General features: G+C 36.1%; 1 protein-coding gene across 1 annotated transcript in view; it reads left to right on the forward strand.

Annotated features, from left to right (window-relative positions):
* Nucleotides 1-14,270, forward strand: part of fes (FES proto-oncogene, tyrosine kinase) — a 34,157-nt gene extending 19,887 nt beyond the window's left edge. The window contains exons 14-20 of the mRNA XM_055185192.2: nucleotides 1,371-1,424; nucleotides 6,990-7,108; nucleotides 7,188-7,282; nucleotides 7,376-7,499; nucleotides 13,031-13,188; nucleotides 13,444-13,575; nucleotides 13,678-14,270. Coding sequence (XP_055041167.2) covers nucleotides 1,371-1,424; nucleotides 6,990-7,108; nucleotides 7,188-7,282; nucleotides 7,376-7,499; nucleotides 13,031-13,188; nucleotides 13,444-13,575; nucleotides 13,678-13,811 — 816 coding nt within the window. The 3' untranslated portion in view covers nucleotides 13,812-14,270. The remainder of the gene's footprint in view (nucleotides 1-1,370; nucleotides 1,425-6,989; nucleotides 7,109-7,187; nucleotides 7,283-7,375; nucleotides 7,500-13,030; nucleotides 13,189-13,443; nucleotides 13,576-13,677) is intronic.
* The last annotated feature ends 5,683 nt before the right edge of the window (nucleotides 14,271-19,953 follow it).

Here is a 19,953-nt window from a genome sequence, read left to right on the forward strand (position 1 = left end):
AGCACAAAATCACTTAAATTTGATATTTTTGGTCTAAAAACTAGACTGACTTTCTAACTTAGTATTTTTAGTAGAAATATCAAAAAAATTCTTAAATCAAGATTTATTTTCTTGATGAGCAAGTGGCCTAAGAAAATAAGTCTAGTTTTTAGACAAAAAATATCAAATGTAAGTGATTTTGTGGTTAAACAAGGAAAAAAATCTGCCAAAGGGGTAAGCAAAAAAAAATCTTGAAAATTTTTCTTAAACACTAAATTCAAGAAAAAAATTGCTTACCCTATTGGCAGATTTGTTGCTTGTTTAACCACAAAATCACTTAAATTTTATATTTTTGGTCTAAAAACTAGACTGACTTTTTAACTCAGTATTTTTGTCTTGTTTTCAGTAGAAATATCAAAAAATTCTTAAATCAAGATTTATTTTCTTGATGTGCAAGTGGCCAAAGAAAATAAGTCTAAAATATCAAATTTAAGTGATTTTGTGGTTAAACAAGCAAAAAAATCTGCCAATGGGGTAAGCAAAAAAATCTTGAAAATTTTTCTTAAACACTAAATTCAAAAAAGAAAAAAAATTGCTTACCCCATTGGCAGATTTTTTGCTTGTTTAATGCACAAATTCACTTAAATTTGATATTTTTGATGGAAAAACTAGACTTATTTTCTTGGATCGTTTTGCTCATCAAGAAAAAGCATCTTAATTTAAGAATTAAGAAAACAAGGAAAATATACTAAGAATTTTTTTTCTTGAAAATCATTTTTTGCAGTGTTGCTTATAAAGAAAATGCATCTTAATTTAAGAATTTGTAGATATTTTTAGTGAAAACAAGACAAAAATACTAAGAAAATGTTTTCTTGGAAATAATTTTTTGCAGTGTAGGGCAGTTTGTCCATTTAGTGTTTACTGTAGAAACATGGTGGTGACTTCCATGCGGTGTATATAGATAAAAACGACTCATTGTAAGGTATTAAAAACAATGTGGTTCATTATGTAAGTTCTTTGTCACTGATAATATAGTTATGTATATTATACTGCATTTCTGCCAAGAGATCCTCCTAAACGTTACACAGTGCATCTTTAAATCATTAGAGGAAATATTGAGTCAGTATTGGGTGTAATGAGTTTTCGGCACTTTTTATTTATTGTTATTAAACAAGATATGTCTTTCTGAATATGTTTGTTTTTCTAAACAAAAACTAATGCACGGTTTTAAAGATTAAGGTTGTGTTCCTGTAAGTCATTTATCAGCACAAATATCATGGTTTTTAGCACAAGGGGAACAGATACTGATAAACTCTATTTTAAATGCTCTGTAAGTCATTTTGAATAAAAGCGTCTGCCAAATGTAATGTAGTTTATTTGGTGTGTTTTAGGATAAGTGGGTTTTGGAACATGATGAAGTTGTCCTGGGGCAGAGCATTGGTCGGGTAAGGCTACAGTTCATTGGTTTCTACTGTCTTTTATCTATTGATTTCTGAGGATTGGCAAATGTTAAAAATGTTGGAGCCTTGTGCTTTGTACACATTGGGGTTATAATATAATTGCAGGTATATCAGTCATTATTTTAACTTTTTAATTGTTTGGTATTCCTTCACTTGCATATTTGCGCAAAACTTTAGCGTTATTTTCTAAGACGTTTGCGAAATGAAAGCGTTTTCATTAACCGATGATATGCGACTGAAACATACACTGCAAAAAATTATTTTCAAAAAAAAAATATCTAAAAATTCTTTAATTAAGATGCTTTTTCTTGATCAGAAAAACGACCCAAGAAAATAAGTCTACTTTTAAGACCAAAAATATTACATTTAAGTGATTTTGTGCATATAACAAGCCAATGGGGTAAGCAAAAAAATCTTGATCATTTTTCTTAAACACTAAATTCCAGAAAAATTCAAGACAAATTTTTTGTTTGTTTTATGCACAAGATCACTTACATTTGATATTTGTGGTCTAAAAACTAGACTAGACTTTCTTTGTTCGTTTTGAAAAAGCATCTTAATTTTTGAATGTTTAGCTATTTTTACTGAAAACGACAAAAATACTAAGAACATATTTTCTTGAAAATAATTTTTTGCAGTGTAGTTTTCCCAAAGCGATAAGTCATTTTACATCACATTGACTGATGTTGGTAGGTTCACTAAAATCACATCCACCACACTAGGCATTATTTTTAACTGAAGGAGACGTAAGAGTATTATCCAAACATTAATGCCAAGGAAAGCCCTCTTATAATTAGGAGCGGCAATGTATAGGTGTTTCTTGGAGGTAATAGTAACGCTTTTTGGTTTTGACTCAATCATTCCAAAAATATTTGAGTTTGATACATTATATTTTTACACAAGCAACACACATCTCTGCTACAAATCAACATTTGAAGTTTGTTTCTATTACTTACCATTCTTGGACAATTACACCAAACGTGACAGAAGTGCAAACGTTAAAACTTACCCCATAGGTGGGGTTCATTGTAACAGACAGGGGGTTAGTTGTAACACTTGCTAAAAATTAAGTTTGCAGGCAAATATTTCAATACTATTTTGTCTATATACTTGAAGTGGATATTGTTTATATATCTGTCTATAATAGACAGGTATCCACACTGTATTCATTCATCCAGCCCTTTTATAACAATAGTTCAATTATAAATAAATAAAAATGTCTAAATATGTGAAAAAAGCAGTACAATTATGACAAAACATTTTTTATATGTGACCCAGTCTGTAAAAAACATACTACAGTTTCAAAATCAAATTCTGAGATAATGAGCATCAAAGTCTGATTTTAGCCATTCATTTTATTATGATTTCAATCTTTGACGTGACCTTATTAGTCAATATTAAAAATATGAGCAAAAATAAATTTTTGATAAGACAGGCACGTTTATTCTGTTGGCAGCAATCATTTGTGTGTAGCCTATTTAAAACAACGGCAAGAATTACGCTAACGTTAGCGGTTTTCATATTGTAAGTGCTGAGGGGTTAGTTGGAACACAGTGTTACAATTAACCCCGCTGGGTAAAAATATTTTCAAGCCCACCAAAAAAGTTGCTAAGAGCTGCAGACATATTTCAAAACGATGCGATGTTTCAGTCAACAAGACTCTGATTAATATGACATAACATTGGATTTGGTATCTTACACACCCAACTTAGAAACTGAAAAAAAACATATGCTGAAAAAATGTACTTGCATGTCACCAAAACACTCTTTAATCAATAACTCTCTGGAAAAACATTACACATTTCCAATATTTGCGGGAGATCGTCTTTTGGCAGCGTGAAAAAAATACAGGAGAAACAAAACGCTAAACCTTGTGCAACAATGTAAACAGTCCGTATTACAACTAACCCCGCGTTAGTTTTTGCCTCACGCACCCCTACATTATAAAAAAAAGAGATTATCCAAACAAAAAAGCCTCTTATTTAAGGGAGGTTTTACATACCTTGTCATCTACAACTTACTTGAGGTGACCTGAAAATGCAAATATATGTTTTGCGAAATACACCTTTTCCGAATTGCCTGGAAACCACCTAATGCGAGCGTAAAACTTTGTTCAATATATGGGAGTTTTTGCGAAATTGGTGTGTTTCCATTGGCCGTATTTGCAATTCACAATGTCAATTTGCGCAATTATAGGGCGATTTATAGTCATGCGTAGGTTAGGCTATCCGTAGCCTGTGCGTAGCTCTGTGTTAGTGATGGGTCGTTCACGAACGAGCGGCTCTAAGAGCTGATTCTTTGTAGCGAACGAGCAGAGCCGAATCTTCAGACGCATGCAGGGGAGCCGGCTCTTCTAAGGGAGCCGAGCCAGAAGAACCGAATCTATGAAAAGAGCCGGACTGCCATCACTAAAATTGCCCTGTCCCAAATGGCACACTCCGGACTTGTGGTCCTCCTCAGAGTCCACACTTTGATGACATCACGTAGTCCAGACTTTAGGGACCCTTGATGCGAGTCCACGTGGGTGCACCGGAGTCGTATTTTGGGACAGACTCGAGCATCACACCGGAAATAGGTAGAGAAGTTGCCCGTCAGTGTGAACTCCTCCCTTCCATCGTCTGATTGGTCTGATTGCCCTTTCGCAAGGACTTCTGGGTTGGTAAAGTGCACGAAGCCTGCTGCAGTGCGGGCTTCGCTGAAGACCGCATCAAGGGAGCAAAGGAGGCGCTGATGAGCACACTTCAAAGCATAAAAATGACAGATGGGACACCCTACGGACTCGTAGACTAAGCGAGAACGCGCAATTTAAGGCCACGAGACCGAAAGTCCACATGAAGTGCGCCATTTGGGACAGGGCCTCTGTAGAGCCAGCGCTTGAGCCGAAAGAACCGAATCAATGGAAAGAGCCAGACTGCCCATCACTACTCTGTGTAGCCTGAAGCGCACCTCACAAATTTTTTAACAGCGCGTCAGTTCTACGCTGACCGCAAGCGCTGTGATTGGTCCACCAGAACCTCTCCCGTCAGGTAAAAAAACTGCGTCATAGGTATTTCCGTTTGCGACGGTAAAAACAAAGAATGAGGAGTGATTTAACTCGAACTGCAACAAAAGTCGCTGTTTATTTACATCCATCATTGCAGTTCTTCTCAAATTATACACAACATGTTGCTGTTTCTTCTTCGTTTGTGGCTTAACTCGCAAAGCTTCTTCTTCTTTGGCGTTCACGCTGCTACTGTGGTTACACGCGTGGTTACTGCCTTCCAGCGGCCTGGCGCGTGTTTGCACGTCGACGCGGACGACGACGCAAAATTATAAATGAAAACCGACGTGGAACCTACGCCGTCGCGGCTACGGCGTAGGACATACGCACGACCAGTGCTTTAAGTGGCCCAAAAGAGGTGCCGGTACTCTATTTTTTTTTTTTTTTTTTTTTGCTGACTCGACTCCTTGAAGGGGTTTTATATTTAGCAGTCAACAGACGACCTTGTAAAAAATAATTAATCCTTTTATAAATTTGTGGATTTGCTTGAGCTAGAAATAGCTACTGAACATAAATAAAATGTGCAAAAGGATTTTGAAAAAATACCATTAGAAAGAGCTACTGTAGAAAGAGTTTTTGAACATAAATAAAATGTGCTAAAGGTGGATATGTGAGTAAAATTTTCAGCATGGTTAAATGCTAAAACTAGTGGTTTAGAAAAAAACTTTAAAATGACACCAAGACCATGCCTATGGGGTCAAGAATAACAAAATACTGGCCATTTGAAACTCTAAAGTCATTTATTTTGTCCCATTGTTTTCCATTTTGCGGGTGGTAAAACTACTGTGCACGTCGTTTAAATTCATTGAAATTTCGTTTACTTTTAGTTTAGCAATTAAACTAAATGTATATTACAATTTCTAGAATGTTTTCTGCACATCGCCTGATGAAATCCGAAGTTGCGTCGAGGGGAACCAAACTGAAAGCCGCGACAGCGGAGATTATCACGTACCTACAAGGCTTGCGTCTGACCTGCAGCTATCATTCTGGCTTGGTGGGATGTCAGCGAGTCCTCTGATTCTGACGGCGTTCTTTTACTACTCAGAGTCTAAAACAAGGAGGGCATATTACGTTTTCATTGTATTTTCATTTTAACCGAGCAGCTATGGTTGCGCGTTTCACACACAAACACACACCTCTCCAGAGCACGTTGACACTGACTGAAGGACGCATGCGCTTTTAACTTGTAAACGCAAGGGTGTATGGGTAATGTAGTCTCTGCTCTCGGTGGAACGAATAAAGCCGAAAGTATACTAGGGACGTTCGCGTATGCGCGCCGTCCGCATGACGTCATTTTCGTCATCAAGAGGGTCCGCGGCCGGCCGCGCGGCCCGTCCGCGTGCCGCCCAAAATTTGAGCCCGCGCGGACCCTGCGCGGACACTCCGCGTACGACAGCGCATGCGCGTAAAAATATTTAGACAGGGCACTCCACTATAAACAATTATACAAAGGAAATAGACAGCATTTGCACACACACTATCGTTTTTCTTCTTTAACTTTTACTTCTTGCAAGAACAGAAAGCTGTGGAGCCTGTTTGTTACCCTGATGTTTGATTCCTGACTTTGTTGTCTTGTTGTTTGTTCTAAACTGTGTTTGCAATTGTGGATCAGTTACTTTTCTTCACCTATCCTAATGTTTTAATTTACTGTAAATGTCTCCAAATCAGTGCTGCCCTGACAGCCTGTTAGACTAATAATTTGAATAAGAAATCATTTGTATTGCGTATAGTGTCGAACGCGGCCATCCGCGTGTAGCCGCGGGGACTATACTCGGAAAGCTGCGCGGACGCGTGCGCGCGCAAGCCGGATGCGGACGCGGAAAAAAGTATACCCGGGCCTTTAGGAAGCGGCAGCGCAGCCAAATGATTAAATTAAACCTCTGATTTTTAAACAGATGAGCGTTCCGGTACGCTAAAAGCACGTTCTGGGCGCACGTAGAGGTGGTGGTACGCTCAAGAGCTATTTTTAGAAGTGGCGGTACTGAGTACCGGGGCGTTCCGGCCCACTTAAAGCACTGCGCACGACTATAACGAGCCCTTAAGGGTAATGGAAACGCAGCTATTGACATGGATTGCAAATCCAAATTAATTAATTCTGTAAATGTCAACTCTGTTACGAAGGTAGAGTAACATTGTTGAAAGTCATGTAACAGAACTCACAGTCATACACAACGATTCTCTCTCTCTCTCTGTCTCTCTCTCTCTCTCTCTCTTTCTCTCTCTCTTTCTCTCTCTCACACCCACTCACTCACACACACACACACGCATACATGACTGTCAACACTGTTACTGAGTTTGACAGCCTGTAATATCTTTTCATTCATGACATGGATCGACACATTGCATCTTGGTGCTCATCCAGAAAATGCTGATTCTATTTCGGATCACATTTTTCCCTTATTCTTACTTTCATTTTCTGTCCTCTTTACACTGTTTCTGCAAAATGTCAGAAAGCCGAACTGAATATAAAAGAAGGATTTTAGTGATTTGTTTTGACTGTATATCATTAGGGGAACTTTGGTGAGGTGTTCAGCGGACGCCTGCGTTCAGACAACACACCGGTCGCTGTGAAAGCCTGCCGAGAGAATTTACCATTAGAGCTAAAAAATAAATTCCTGATGGAGGCCAGGTTTGTACACGAATATAACCTCATACACACAAAAGTATATCTTATTATAGTTAAATGTGTGTTATCATTTCTCTCCCAGGATTCTCAAACAGTATGACCATCCAAACATAGTGAAGCTCATAGGCGTCTGTACGCAGAAACAGCCGATATATATCATCATGGAGTTGGTTCAAGGTACGAGGCATTTTTTATTGACTATCATTTGGAAGTTACTTTTACAGTTGAAGCCATTAAGTTGAATATCTCGATGGATTATTGCCCTGGCAGGAGGAGACTTCCTGACATTTCTCCGTGCAGAGGGCCAAAACTTAAAGACCAGTATGTTGATTAAGATGGCAGAGAACGTGGCGTCTGGCATGGCCTATCTGGAGGCCAAAAAGTGCATTCACCGGTGAGATATAAACGATATGTACATGATTTTGGTAACACTTTACAATAAGGTTGTATTTGTTAACAATTAGTTAATGCATTAGCTAACATGAACTAACAATGATCAATATTTCTACCACAGCATTTATTAATCTTGTTCATGTTAATTTCAGCATTTACTAATACATTTATTAATAATAGCACCATTAAATAACATAAATAACTGTTTGTTCATGTTGGTTAATGCATGCACTGTAAAAAAAAATTGGCAATAATGTTTACTATTACAACCTTACTGAAAAGTGTTAGCATCATCCTAAAAAAAGCCTTTCTGCTGTGGATCTATAAAGTATTTGCAGACCTCATAAAGAGCTTGCAGATGGTTTTTATTGAATGTAATAAGGAAGCTTCTGGTATTTCTTTATTATAGTGAAGTCTTTCGGTAAATAGGAGCAGTGATTTTCAGTAATTCCCAGTTGGAAGGATTTTGGGATAATGAGCTGAGCGGAAATGAAACTTTACTTTTTATGCGAAAAGCACTGCTTTCATCGTGCCGTGGCAAACGGGTTGTGAGGATCGAATTTTAAAGCACTGTCATTTTTTTGTATCTTAAAGAGAAAGTTCACCATAAACATGCGGGTGATTCTCACGAAAACTTGGTTTTAAAAATGTCAAGAAAATTGCTTAAATTTACTTTTTTCCCCACCAGACATTGAAAAACAAAGTCTGGAGTAAATGGGAACATTAATTTAAAAACTTTTACTTATCATTTAACAGTTTTTGTAACATAATTTAAAAAATTTGTCCTAAAAAAATCTCATTACCGCAACAGTCAGAAAACATCAACACTGACATATTTTCAAAATGACATGACGAACCTAAAAAAGAACATAATTTGGAGATTCTGCACATGCATTTAAAATCAAAGTATTATGCTTCTATTAATTAAATTAACATTTAATAAGCATCTGTTGCGGTAATGATAATCAAAATGTCGTGTAAGCATTCTGACAAGACAATATTTTAAAAATAACTGTAAAAAAATGATCTTACCTGTTAGCCATCTTGAAGTAACTGGTCCATGTGCTTGGTCACTCAAAATCAAACTTTATTAAAATTCTGTATGTGTGCTTAAACTGTTCTCAAAAAGTGTTGCGGAGGATGAGAACATCAGGCATGGACACATCATTTTCCTAATTTTTCTTCATTATTATTATCCATGAATATTCAGTAAATATTTTTTCTGTCATCTAAAGTAGTCTAGCAAAACATCCATTTATTTTTTTTCATAATATTATTGTGTTAATTTGATTAAATTACAACATAACGCATGTTCAAACACAGCCGGACACATTGCGGTAATGAGAATTTCAGCAGAAAATGAGATAAAATTTACAATTATAAATTCTTATGTTGAAATCCCACATTGTGCAAGGTAGAACACAGTATTGTGTTAATTCTGATGCTTTTTAATGTTACTATATTACACATTTTAAAGCTAAAATCATTAGTGCCGTGGTGTTTCAATGGTTTCGTGAGAATCACCCATGTGTTTAAAACCCATTTAACCAACATACTGTCTTCTGTGGAAAACAAAAAGAGATTAAACAGAAGATTTGTGTCGGACAGTCACCGTGTACAATTTTCCTATGTGTAAACATTGTGAGCTTGGGGCAGAACCTGTGCGCTCTATATTTATTATATGTGACTCTGGACCACAAAACTAGTCGATTTTTTTACATTTAGATTCATATACATGAAAGCTGCATAAATTGGTGCATGTTTTTTTAGGATACGACAATATTTGGCTGAAAATCTCGAATCTAAGGATGCAAAATATTGAGAAAATCGTCTTTAAAGTTGTCCAAACACCTATTACTAATGATAAATACATTTTTGATATTACAGTAAGACATTTACAAAATATCTTCTTGGTATATGATATAATGATTTTTGGAATAAAAATGATCATTTTCACACATGCAATGTATTGTTGGCTATTGCTACAAATAAATATACCCACCTATGACTGATTTTGTTGTCCAGGGTCACATATATTATTTAATTACAGATCCATTAAGAAAATGAACCATGTTGTTTGTACTGTAGTAAAAGTGTTTTTCCCGTTTTGATTACCATTGGCAAAATAATGGTTTTACTACAGTCACCATGTTTTAACCTTTGTTTTACAAAAAACATATTTTGACTATATTTTGTAGTAACCATGGTTTAATTGTAGTAAGTAAACATGATTTTTTGGTTTTAACTGTAGTAAAACCATGGTTAATTATTAATTCAATTCACATTTATTTCTATAGCAATTTTTCTTTAGCTCACAATTTTGAATCAAACACGTATTACAGCAAAGACAGTAAAAACATTTTTAAAAGGAGGCTAATGAAATATATTTAATACTGCACAGGGTATTATTATCAACATTATCAACTGTGAAAACAATAGTCTGTAAATTAGCATTTGGACTATTATTTTCACTGTGGTATCAAACGCTCACCTAAAGGATTATTAGAAACACCATACTAATACTGTGTTTGATCCCCTTTTGCCTTCAGAACTGCCTTAATTCTATGTTGCATTGATTCAACAAGGTGCTGAAAGCATTCTTTAGAAATGTTGGCCCATATTGATAGTGGGGTCTTCTGCTGTTGTAGCCCATCCACCTCAAGGTTGTGCGTGTTGTGGCTTCACAAATGCTTTGCTGCATACCTCGGTTGTAACGAGTGGTTATTTCAGTCAAAGTTGCTCTTCTATCAGCTTGAATCAGTCGGCCCATTCTCTTTTGACCTTTAGCATCAACAAGGCATTTTGGATGTTTTTCCCTTTTCACACCATTCTTTGTAAACCCTAGAAATGGTTGTGCGTGAAAATCTCAGTAACTGAGCAGATTGTGAAATACTCAGACCGGCCCGTCTGGCAACAACTACCATGCCACGCCCAAATTGCTTAAATCACCTTTCTTTCCCATTCTGACATTCAGTTTGGAGTTCAGGAGAGTGTCTTGACCAGGACCACACCCCTAAATGCATTGAAGCAACTGCCATGTGATTGGTTGATAATTGCATTAATGAGAAATTGAACAGGTGTTCCTAATAATCCTTTAGGTGAGTGTATAAGCCTATGTATCAAAATTGTCACAGGCTATACAGTAGATTATATTAGCGATACTGTCTGTCAATCAATTGTAACTGGTTTCTAAAATAATAGATGACTGCATTGATGACCACAACATCAAATATAAACCATTTCAAGCATTTCATCCGAAGGCTCGTACCTACCTCAGTGCTTTATGGAGAGCACAATGTATGAAAATAGTCTATACAGTATATACTTGTACTTGTTCGGAGACTATAGCTGGGTTTCCATATGTAAATTTAGTGCGTTTTCATCATGTTGTTTGACCGTATGACCGTGGTATTGGTAACCCACTAACCAACAGTAAATAAAACAAGGCATACTTGAGACATGACTGCATGTAGTTATAAATTGACTAGCAGTGCAGCTTGTAATTGCCAAACTGAATGCTGTGCAAGTAGCCTTATTGTCATACTCAAAATTCTAGTCAGAACGTCCCGGCCTGAGATGTTGTGGGCGGGGCTAAGTTCGGCTGGCACCCGGGCTACTGTGCAAGAGGAAGAGATGCAGCATTTTTGACGCAGGCACTAGCAGCAAGGGCATTACGACCACGTCAAGCCCCATATATAAGAAAGACAAAGTCAGCTGATACAGTTAGACGATCAGTCACATGTGTTTAATGTTCGCTAAAGGTGTGTTCGACTTCATGCGGCGCTGCGCAGACCGATCGGTGGCTGACTTGAAGCAGTGCATTCCGGTTAGTACTTTTGTCCGACTTAAGCTGGCGCTGCAGGCACGTGACTGTGTCATATGGTTTTTAAGTACCGCGAGAGCGATTCGAGATCAGCCGCCGGAGTCAGCCAGCGCAGCTTGCGAAGAGGAGCTGCACGGGCTGTAATGACGACACAGATGTTTCACGATTGGTCGGATTCACCACATGACAACAATCACGTGTGTTTCGTGTTTCTTTTCACGCCCTCAGTATCACAAATGCTCACAAATCTGTATTTTTATAACAGTTAAAGCTATTTTCATGTAGTCGCGATGTTATATTGTGTCATCTTTATCAAATAAAATGGATAAAAAACGTAGACCCCACAACATTGTTATTTAAATAATATATGCTTATGTTGAACTTTATTATTGTAAAAACAGATGCTGTAAGCCTCTTCAGTTCCACTCATGCTCATAGACGGACATTCAAAACAGTATAATTCACTTTTTATGTAGTTTACATCTTACAAATCATGTTTAATGCGATTAAGCAAGCAAACGACACGTGATCAGCCATGCTTGACGTAAATGCCGCGAACTATGGGAACCACAGCGCGTCCAACTTCACGTCTCCGTTTTCAGCTCCTCCCCGCCTGCACGCGGCTAATCTCGCCGATCGGTTACATGCAGCCACAGCCGATGTCGAACACACCTTAAGTCAAATGCAAATGCTTTCCATATCCCATTATTTTCATTTATTCTTTTTCGCATTTCGTAAAAACTTTTTTATTTGAAATTTGGCGTTTCCATCACTCGTTTCTTATGCTATACTTCAAAATGGAAACCCAGCTGATGACACATTTAGTCAATTAGCAAGATAGATGACAGGTATCCTAATAAACCACACTGGTGATTGATTACGGCTGGAAACTTTCCACGGGAATTAACGGGAATTCATGGGAATAAACTGGGAATTTGAAATCGACTGATTTTTCTATAACAGGGAACTTAAATGTAGTTTAAAAATCTTGCAGCATAATTTTAAAACAACAAGATTAATGCAATTTCATGTGAATTTCTACCCTGCACATTTCTAGGTCACATGCACACTGCAAAAAAAAGATTTTCAAGAAGAAGGAAAAATGTTTTCAGTAAAAATATCAAAAAATCTTAAATTAAGATGATTTTTCTTGATGAGCAAAACGACCCAAGAAAATAAGTCTAGTTTTTAGACCAAAAATATCAAATTTAAGTGATTTTGTGCATAAAACAAGCAAAAAAAAATCTACCAATGGGGTAAGCTAATTTTTCTTGAATTTAGTCTTTAAGAAAAATGTTCAAGGTTTTTTGCTTACCCCATTGGCAGATTTTTTTGCTTGTTTTATGCACAAAATCACTTAAATTTGATATTTTTGGTCTAAAAACTAGACTTATTTTCTTAGGTTGTTTTGCTCATCAAGAAAAAGCATCTTAATTTAAGAATTTTTAGATATTTTTACTGAAAACAAGACAAAAATACTCAGATTTTTTTCTTAAAAATCATTTTTGCAGTGCACACTGCTTATTGAAGGACCACTGAGGCCACACCCCCTGCATGTACTTGCATTATCCCATAACATGCACAGATTTCTCATGCACTGTTTTTCTATGTTACTATTACATTAATTTTAGAAAATTTACAGTCTTTCTCTCTCTCTCTCTCTCTCTCTCTCTCTCTCTCTCTCTCTCTCTCTCTCTCTCTCAATGTAGAGATCTGGCTGCTCGTAACTGTCTGGTAGGAGAGGAGAGTGTGGTGAAGATCAGTGATTTCGGGATGTCCCGTCAGGAGCAAGATGGTGTGTATTCTTCTGCAGGAGGAATGAAGCAGGTCCCAGTAAGATGGACCGCACCAGAAGCCCTTAATTACGGTACGGTCACACTAAGCAGATGCACTTATGAAACATAAAAGTGAAACAGTAGTCAGCACAGATATGTGTCCTACTGTATCTGCTCAGATTTTCGTTTCTAAAAATTGAATCACATGGACAGACGGATTCATTGTTGCATTTCCTGGAAAACAGCATGAGTTGGTTAAATCATCATGCATGCATCTAAGGTTTGGTTTGCATGCTGTCATGGTTGTTGGTTTTGTGTCTCAATGCTTCCCTCTTGTGGTTGATCAGGGCGGTACACCACTGAGAGTGACGTGTGGAGTTTCGGAGTGTTGCTATGGGAGACGTTCTCCAGAGGAGTCACTCCTTATACTGTACCACACGTCATGACTAACCAACAAACCAGAGAAGAGATCGAGAAAGGTGAGACTGCAGTTGCCACACACATGCTGTTCATCCTAGGATTATATCATTGTTGTGTTTAAAGCATGTAACACCTTCACCTTACTTTTTTTCGATTGTTAGGATATCGCATGCCACCACCCACTAACTGTCCAGATGAGATCTACGCACTGATGGGTCAGTGTTGGCAATATGACCCAAGAAATCGACCTTCGTTTAAAAAACTAAGGAAAGATTTATACGCTTTATGCCAGTGACACTCATACATGCTCACAGATTGACCAATAATAATATTAAATTATTTCAAAATGTTAACTGAAAATTTGTAGTTTTCATATTAAAGGGGACATATCATGACAATGTTTAAGTGCTATAATTGGGTCTACAATGCTTTTATCTGGAAAATATAAAAAAAAAGAACAACCCAGTAACTTTTCTCTGCAAGCATGTGAAAAAATAGGAAATTTGGCTCCACTTGTGATGTCAGAAGGGGATAATACCCCTTAATCTGCACTATCCAATCACAGCACTGACATTTAGTGCAGATATCAGCTCATTTGCATTTTAAAGGACACATCCAAAAAACGGCACATTTTAGCATCACACCTACAAAGTGGCGCAATTTTATCATGCTATATTAAATTATCTGTGGGGTACTTTGAGCTAGAACTTCACATGCATACTCTGGGGAGACCAAAGATTTATTTGACATCTTAAAAAGGTCTTGTGAAATGTCCCCTTTAATATAAAGCGATGCCATCAGATAGCGTATGATTTAAAGCTGCTATCCATAACTTTAGCCTCTCTATCGCCATCTCTGTTTGAAACATAAAATTGCAGGTTCATTTAGATACTTATCTTTGAGGGAATAGTCTACTCATTTTCAATATTGAACTATGTTGTTGCCTTGACTGGGAGGAGTTGGTGCATCCCTCTGTCATCTGTGTGCGTGCGCGTGGGCGCTGGAGCGCGCTGCGACGCTTCAGTGGCATTTGGCTTACCCCCATTCATTCAATGGTACCAATCAGAGATAAAGTTAGAAGTGACCAAACACATCAACGTTTTTCCTATTTAAGACGAGTAGTTATACGAGCAAGTTTGGTGGTACAAAATAAAACGTAGCGCTTTTCTAAGCGGATTTAAAAGAGGAACTATATTTTATGGCGTAATAGCACTTATGGGAGTACTTCGACTCGGCGCAGTAACACCCTCCCTCTCCCATTATGAGAGGGAGAAGGGGAGCGGATTTTCAGGCGAGTCGAAGTACTCCCAAAAGTGCTATTACGAAATAAAATTTAGTTCCTCTTTTAAATCCGCTTAGAAAAGCGCTACGTTTTATTTTGTACCACCAAACTTGCTCGTATAACTACTCGTCTTAAATAGGAAAAACGTTGATGTGTTTGGTCACTTCTAACTTTATCTCTAAATGGTACCATTGAATGAATGGGGCTAAGCTAAATGCTATCGAAGCGTCGCAGCGCGCTCCAGCGCTTACGTGCACGCACACAGATGATAGAGGGATGTATCAACAATTCTTAGTTAAGGTAATAACATATTTTAATATTGAAAATGAGTAGACTATTCCTTTAACAACTGACATTTCCCACTAAATAATACTCGAATGTTCAACTTATTTATCCATATTAGATTACAGTTGTGAAAGGTGGTAATGTAAGGAGTCAGTTTTGAACACTGAATCTTGTTGCATTAACTGATTTTTGTTCATTTTTAACCAAAAAAGTTTTTGGATTACAGCTTTAATTGAAATAGCTATTTTTGTACATATTTGAAGCTGGATACAGTAATGTCTTCCTCTAAATGTTTATTTAATTAATGTTTTAATACCGAATAAATTCCTTATATTTACTATATGGAAGTATTGTAAATAAAATCTAATTTAAAATCATTTATTGTTCAAGATATTTCTACAGGAATTCTTCATGTTGACTAACCTTCTTTGATGTGAGATATTGAATATTATAATTAAGAGGACATTCAGATGTATTGTTTTTTTTTTTGTATTATATTTTACAGTATTTGTACAGTGCAGTGTACTTGCCCCCCAAATAAATACTGAATAATATAAAGAAACTACATGTACTCAGCAAGGGTTAGTGTTAGTGGAATTGAACGCCTGGCTCAGGCACAGTTACACTTTAAAACGTGATATTTGGGATAAAACGAGGGAAATAAAATGTATAAAGAAATGTAAAATCAAATCACCATCATAATAAAATAAAAAAATCTCTATAACCTTCAACTCTAAAAAGACAGATGGGCAAAGTTAAAAGTCAGAATTAAAATAGGGAGGCATTATTTTTGGACTGTCGTAAATTGGGTTTTGAAAAAAGAGGGATGGGGGAGAGAGAATGGAATAGGGCAAAAGAAATACAAATACTAATTTAAAGTAAAGGGTATTATTAAATATTAAGATAATTATTATTCTTTGGGGTTAGGGAACAAAAAAATGTATAGTTGGATTTAGGGGATTACATAATACGTATGTGAAACAGGGCTGTTAATAATACCAATATAGTTTTAATTCTGGACAGGTGCCATATTTTAGAGGATCCTTTCAAATTACAAACTGGGGTTAATATTGCCATTTATACATAACATTCATTTAATGATTATTACTCATTCAGTCAAACTGCTGTGATCCATGAAGTTCATCTGTGCTTTGAAGAAAATCCCTGGAGTTTATTAAAAGGCAGTAATTCCTAAATCCTTCCGCCAATTTGGATGTGAATAAAGCTGAGGGTATATAATATTCATTATATAACTGTAACTGGAATAAAGGTTGGCAAACAGCTAAAATAACACAAAATGTGCTTCTGTTTAAATTATTATGGACCTAACTGTATTACACGAAGTCCTAGAAGTAGCAGCACATATTACAAACGAAAAGGTTTGTTTTAGTAATGACCCTGTGGACTGAATTACAGGGTTCCCGCGGGGTCTTAAAAAGTCTAAAATTCAGAAAGTTAAATTTAAGGCCATAAAAAGTCTTAAAAATGGCCAGATTTTCATCCTAGGTCTTAAATTTAATTAACCCAAGTCTTAAATTTCTTACCTCCGTTTATTCCCGAAAAGCGTTGTCCGCAAAAGATAAAATTTATTTAATTATTGTGTAATTAGAGAGGCGAATAAATACGATGGCGGTATATAGTGCATATTTATGCATATAACATATGGGTGGAGAAAGTGTAAAACATGTTAACAAGGCACTTATCATCAGTTGACCATACTGATCTTCCCATATTAGTGGATTTTATTTGTCAAAAAAAATGTAATGATATAATAAAAAAATATATATAATGTTTTGAGAATTTCTGAGATCATTGTGTCGCGTTGGTCTTAAATTTCACTCATAATGGTCTTAAAAAGGTCTTAAAAAGTCTTAAATTTGACTTGGTGAAACCTGCAGCAACCCTGAATTAGGAAACTGTAAGATTTAATGGGGACCAAACTTGAATAGGAAATCCTCAAAGAGCGATACAAACAAGTGCAAGTTTATAGGCAAGTTTCTGGCCAATTTTGTTCGCGATTTTGCTGCATCCACTTAGAAAAAGAAAGTTTTTATATATTTTTGGTAGAAAATGGGGATCAATTGGTCGTAGATCGGTATTGGTCGATCATCATATTAAGTGACTCGATACTCTCTAAATTTGCAAGCACATAGATTACCCTCAGAAGTCCTTTATTAACCTACTTGGATTACTTCTGTGAAGGATGGATGGACTTTTTGGGCTTCAGAGCACTATTTACTATCATTATAAAGCTTGAAAGAGCCAGGACATTTTCTAATGTCACTCCGTTTGTGTCTGTCTGAAAGATGACAGTCATTTATATCTTTAATGGCTTAAGAGTGAGTAAATAATGGGCTTATTTTCATTCTGATGAACTACCCCATGAATGATTCTAAAAACAGGCACCTGTGACCTCATCACATTAGTATTATTGCATATGGCCAACTCCATGCAAATTTCAACCTTATCATGAAAAGTAAAGGTTTTAACCTTACTGATATCTTGGGTTTAAATACACATGCAAAGTCTTGGTTAAAGTTTTTAAAGCATTTTTACAATTATTTTCCATAGTGCACATTTCAGAATTGCCATAACGTAATTTTTCCTTATTAATGCAAGAACAAAAATTTTATTAAAATAAAAATTAAATGTTCTTTGAAGAGCTGTCCCATCTTCATTTGTTGGGTATTATTGCTTCTGGTTTGTGTGTTTTAATTCACAGAATTCCTGCAAAATATGCACTGCAAAAAAATTTTTTTCAAGAAAAACATTTCTTTGATGAGCAAATAAGCAAATAAGTCTATTTAAAATTTAAAAGATTTTGTGCACAATCATAAAAATCTGCCAATGGGGTAAGCACACTGCAAAAAATGATTTTCACGAAAATAATAAGCAAATTTTTCTTGAATTTAGTATTAAAGAAAAATTTTCAAGATTTTTTGCTTACCTCATTGACAGTTTTTTTTGCCTGTTTTATGCCTAAAACCACTTAAATTTGATATTTTTGGTCTAAAAACTAGACTTATTTTCTTGGGTCATTTTGCTCATAAAAATAGCATCCTAATTTAAAATTTTTTTGATATTTTTACTGAAAACAAGACAAAAATACTAAGAAATTTTTTTCAGTAGAAATATCTAAAAATTCTTAAAATATGATGCTTTTTATAGATGAGCAAAATGACTTGAGAAAATAAGTCTTGTTTTTTTTTTTAGCAAAAATATCAAATTTAAGTGAATTTGTTCTTAAAACAAGCAAAAAACCTGCCAATAGGGTGAGGAAAAAATTTAAAATAAGTTAACTTTTTTTAAACACTTAATTCAAGAATACGTTTCTCACCCCATTGGCAGATATTATTTTCTTGGGTCATTTTGCTCATTAAGAAAATACATTTTGATTTAATTTTTAAACACTTGTACAAAAAAAAAGAAAAAAATACTAAGTAAGTGTTGTATGGCGCAGATACGCTTTCGGTGATCTGATTTAGAATCACGGCTCAACGTCCTTTGCCGATACCTTACCCCTCTCTCCACCATGTACTTTCCTGCCCTCTCCTTGCATACTGTGTGTCAAAAAATTATTAAAGAAAAAAGGGCGAATGTCTGGTGGACTAAAACAAGCTTTGATCATCCTTCGTTTTGGTTTTATTGTATATTATTCATTTGATGCATTAAAACTAATTCTGGCAAAAAACAGGTCTAAAACCTGTTTTTATGTTTACGATCAAAGTGAAATATGTGATAAATGAACGGTTTATTTGTTTATTTTTATCAGAGTTACGTTCCATTAAATAGTTTATTCATTTTTAAACCATTTAAACCTTGATCAGTAATGTAAGATTAGGTGTTGTTGGTATTCGTGTAGAGCTAGTTTGAATCACTGTCACTGGTCCATGTAAAGGGACAGATTCTGTGGTATTAACTGCCGTTTTGTTTCGTAATTCACCACTAGATAACCTGGGGTTGTCAGCACATAAACCTGTCACACAATAGACTGAATGACAGTTTAATCTCAATGAGTTTTCATGATATCGTTCAACAGATCTCTAGAACATCAGTCATGTTTAACCTTCTATTCAGTTTAGTTTTATTTATATAGCTCTGTTCACAATTGTTTAATTGTTCGAAAGCAGTTTTACGTGAATAAAAACAAGCACAGACAGGTCAGAGGACAACAAAAGTAGCAAAGTTCAGCGGCTAAGATTAAACCATACTTGCCAGCGTAGTAATAATGTAACGTATACAAAAGATTTCTAAGTTAAGCCAATGTCAGCTGACTCCCTAGGGGTTTAAAAAACTCCTAGGAGAAAAAACCCTGTGGTGGTTCTATAGGGAGAGCCAGACATAGCTAATTCTATAGAGGATATACTGTATTAAATTCTATATATTAAGTACTATACCATAAACATTTAGAAATTATAAGGAAGCGGTCATTGGGTAGACATCGGCTGGGCATCACGATGATGGGATGTCAGTTGATCAGTGGTGTGAAACCCTTCTCTCCTCTTTATATGCGCCTAGTAAAGAACAAACAACCCCACTACCTGCCCCCTTGACCCAATCTCCTACAGACCATTTCATACATACACCTTCACTCACAAATCATTAGCTTGTCTCTGTTCACTGGTATTTTCTGCTGCTTAAAAACACCCTCACCATCCTACAACTACAGGCCTGTTTCCCTTCTCCAATTTATGTTGAAAACACTTAAACAAGCGTTTTTCAATCAGGTGTCTATATTCCTCTCTCAGAACAACTTGCTACATGACAAGCAATAAGGTTTCATAAGCAACCATTCCACTGAGACAGCACTGCTTTAAGTCACTTAAGCCCTACGGCTAGTAAATGCGGAGTCTAGATCTCCTGTCCTCAT

Source organism: Misgurnus anguillicaudatus, chromosome 21 (assembly GCF_027580225.2).
Source record: "Misgurnus anguillicaudatus chromosome 21, ASM2758022v2, whole genome shotgun sequence".
Classification (NCBI taxonomy): domain Eukaryota; kingdom Metazoa; phylum Chordata; class Actinopteri; order Cypriniformes; family Cobitidae; genus Misgurnus; species Misgurnus anguillicaudatus.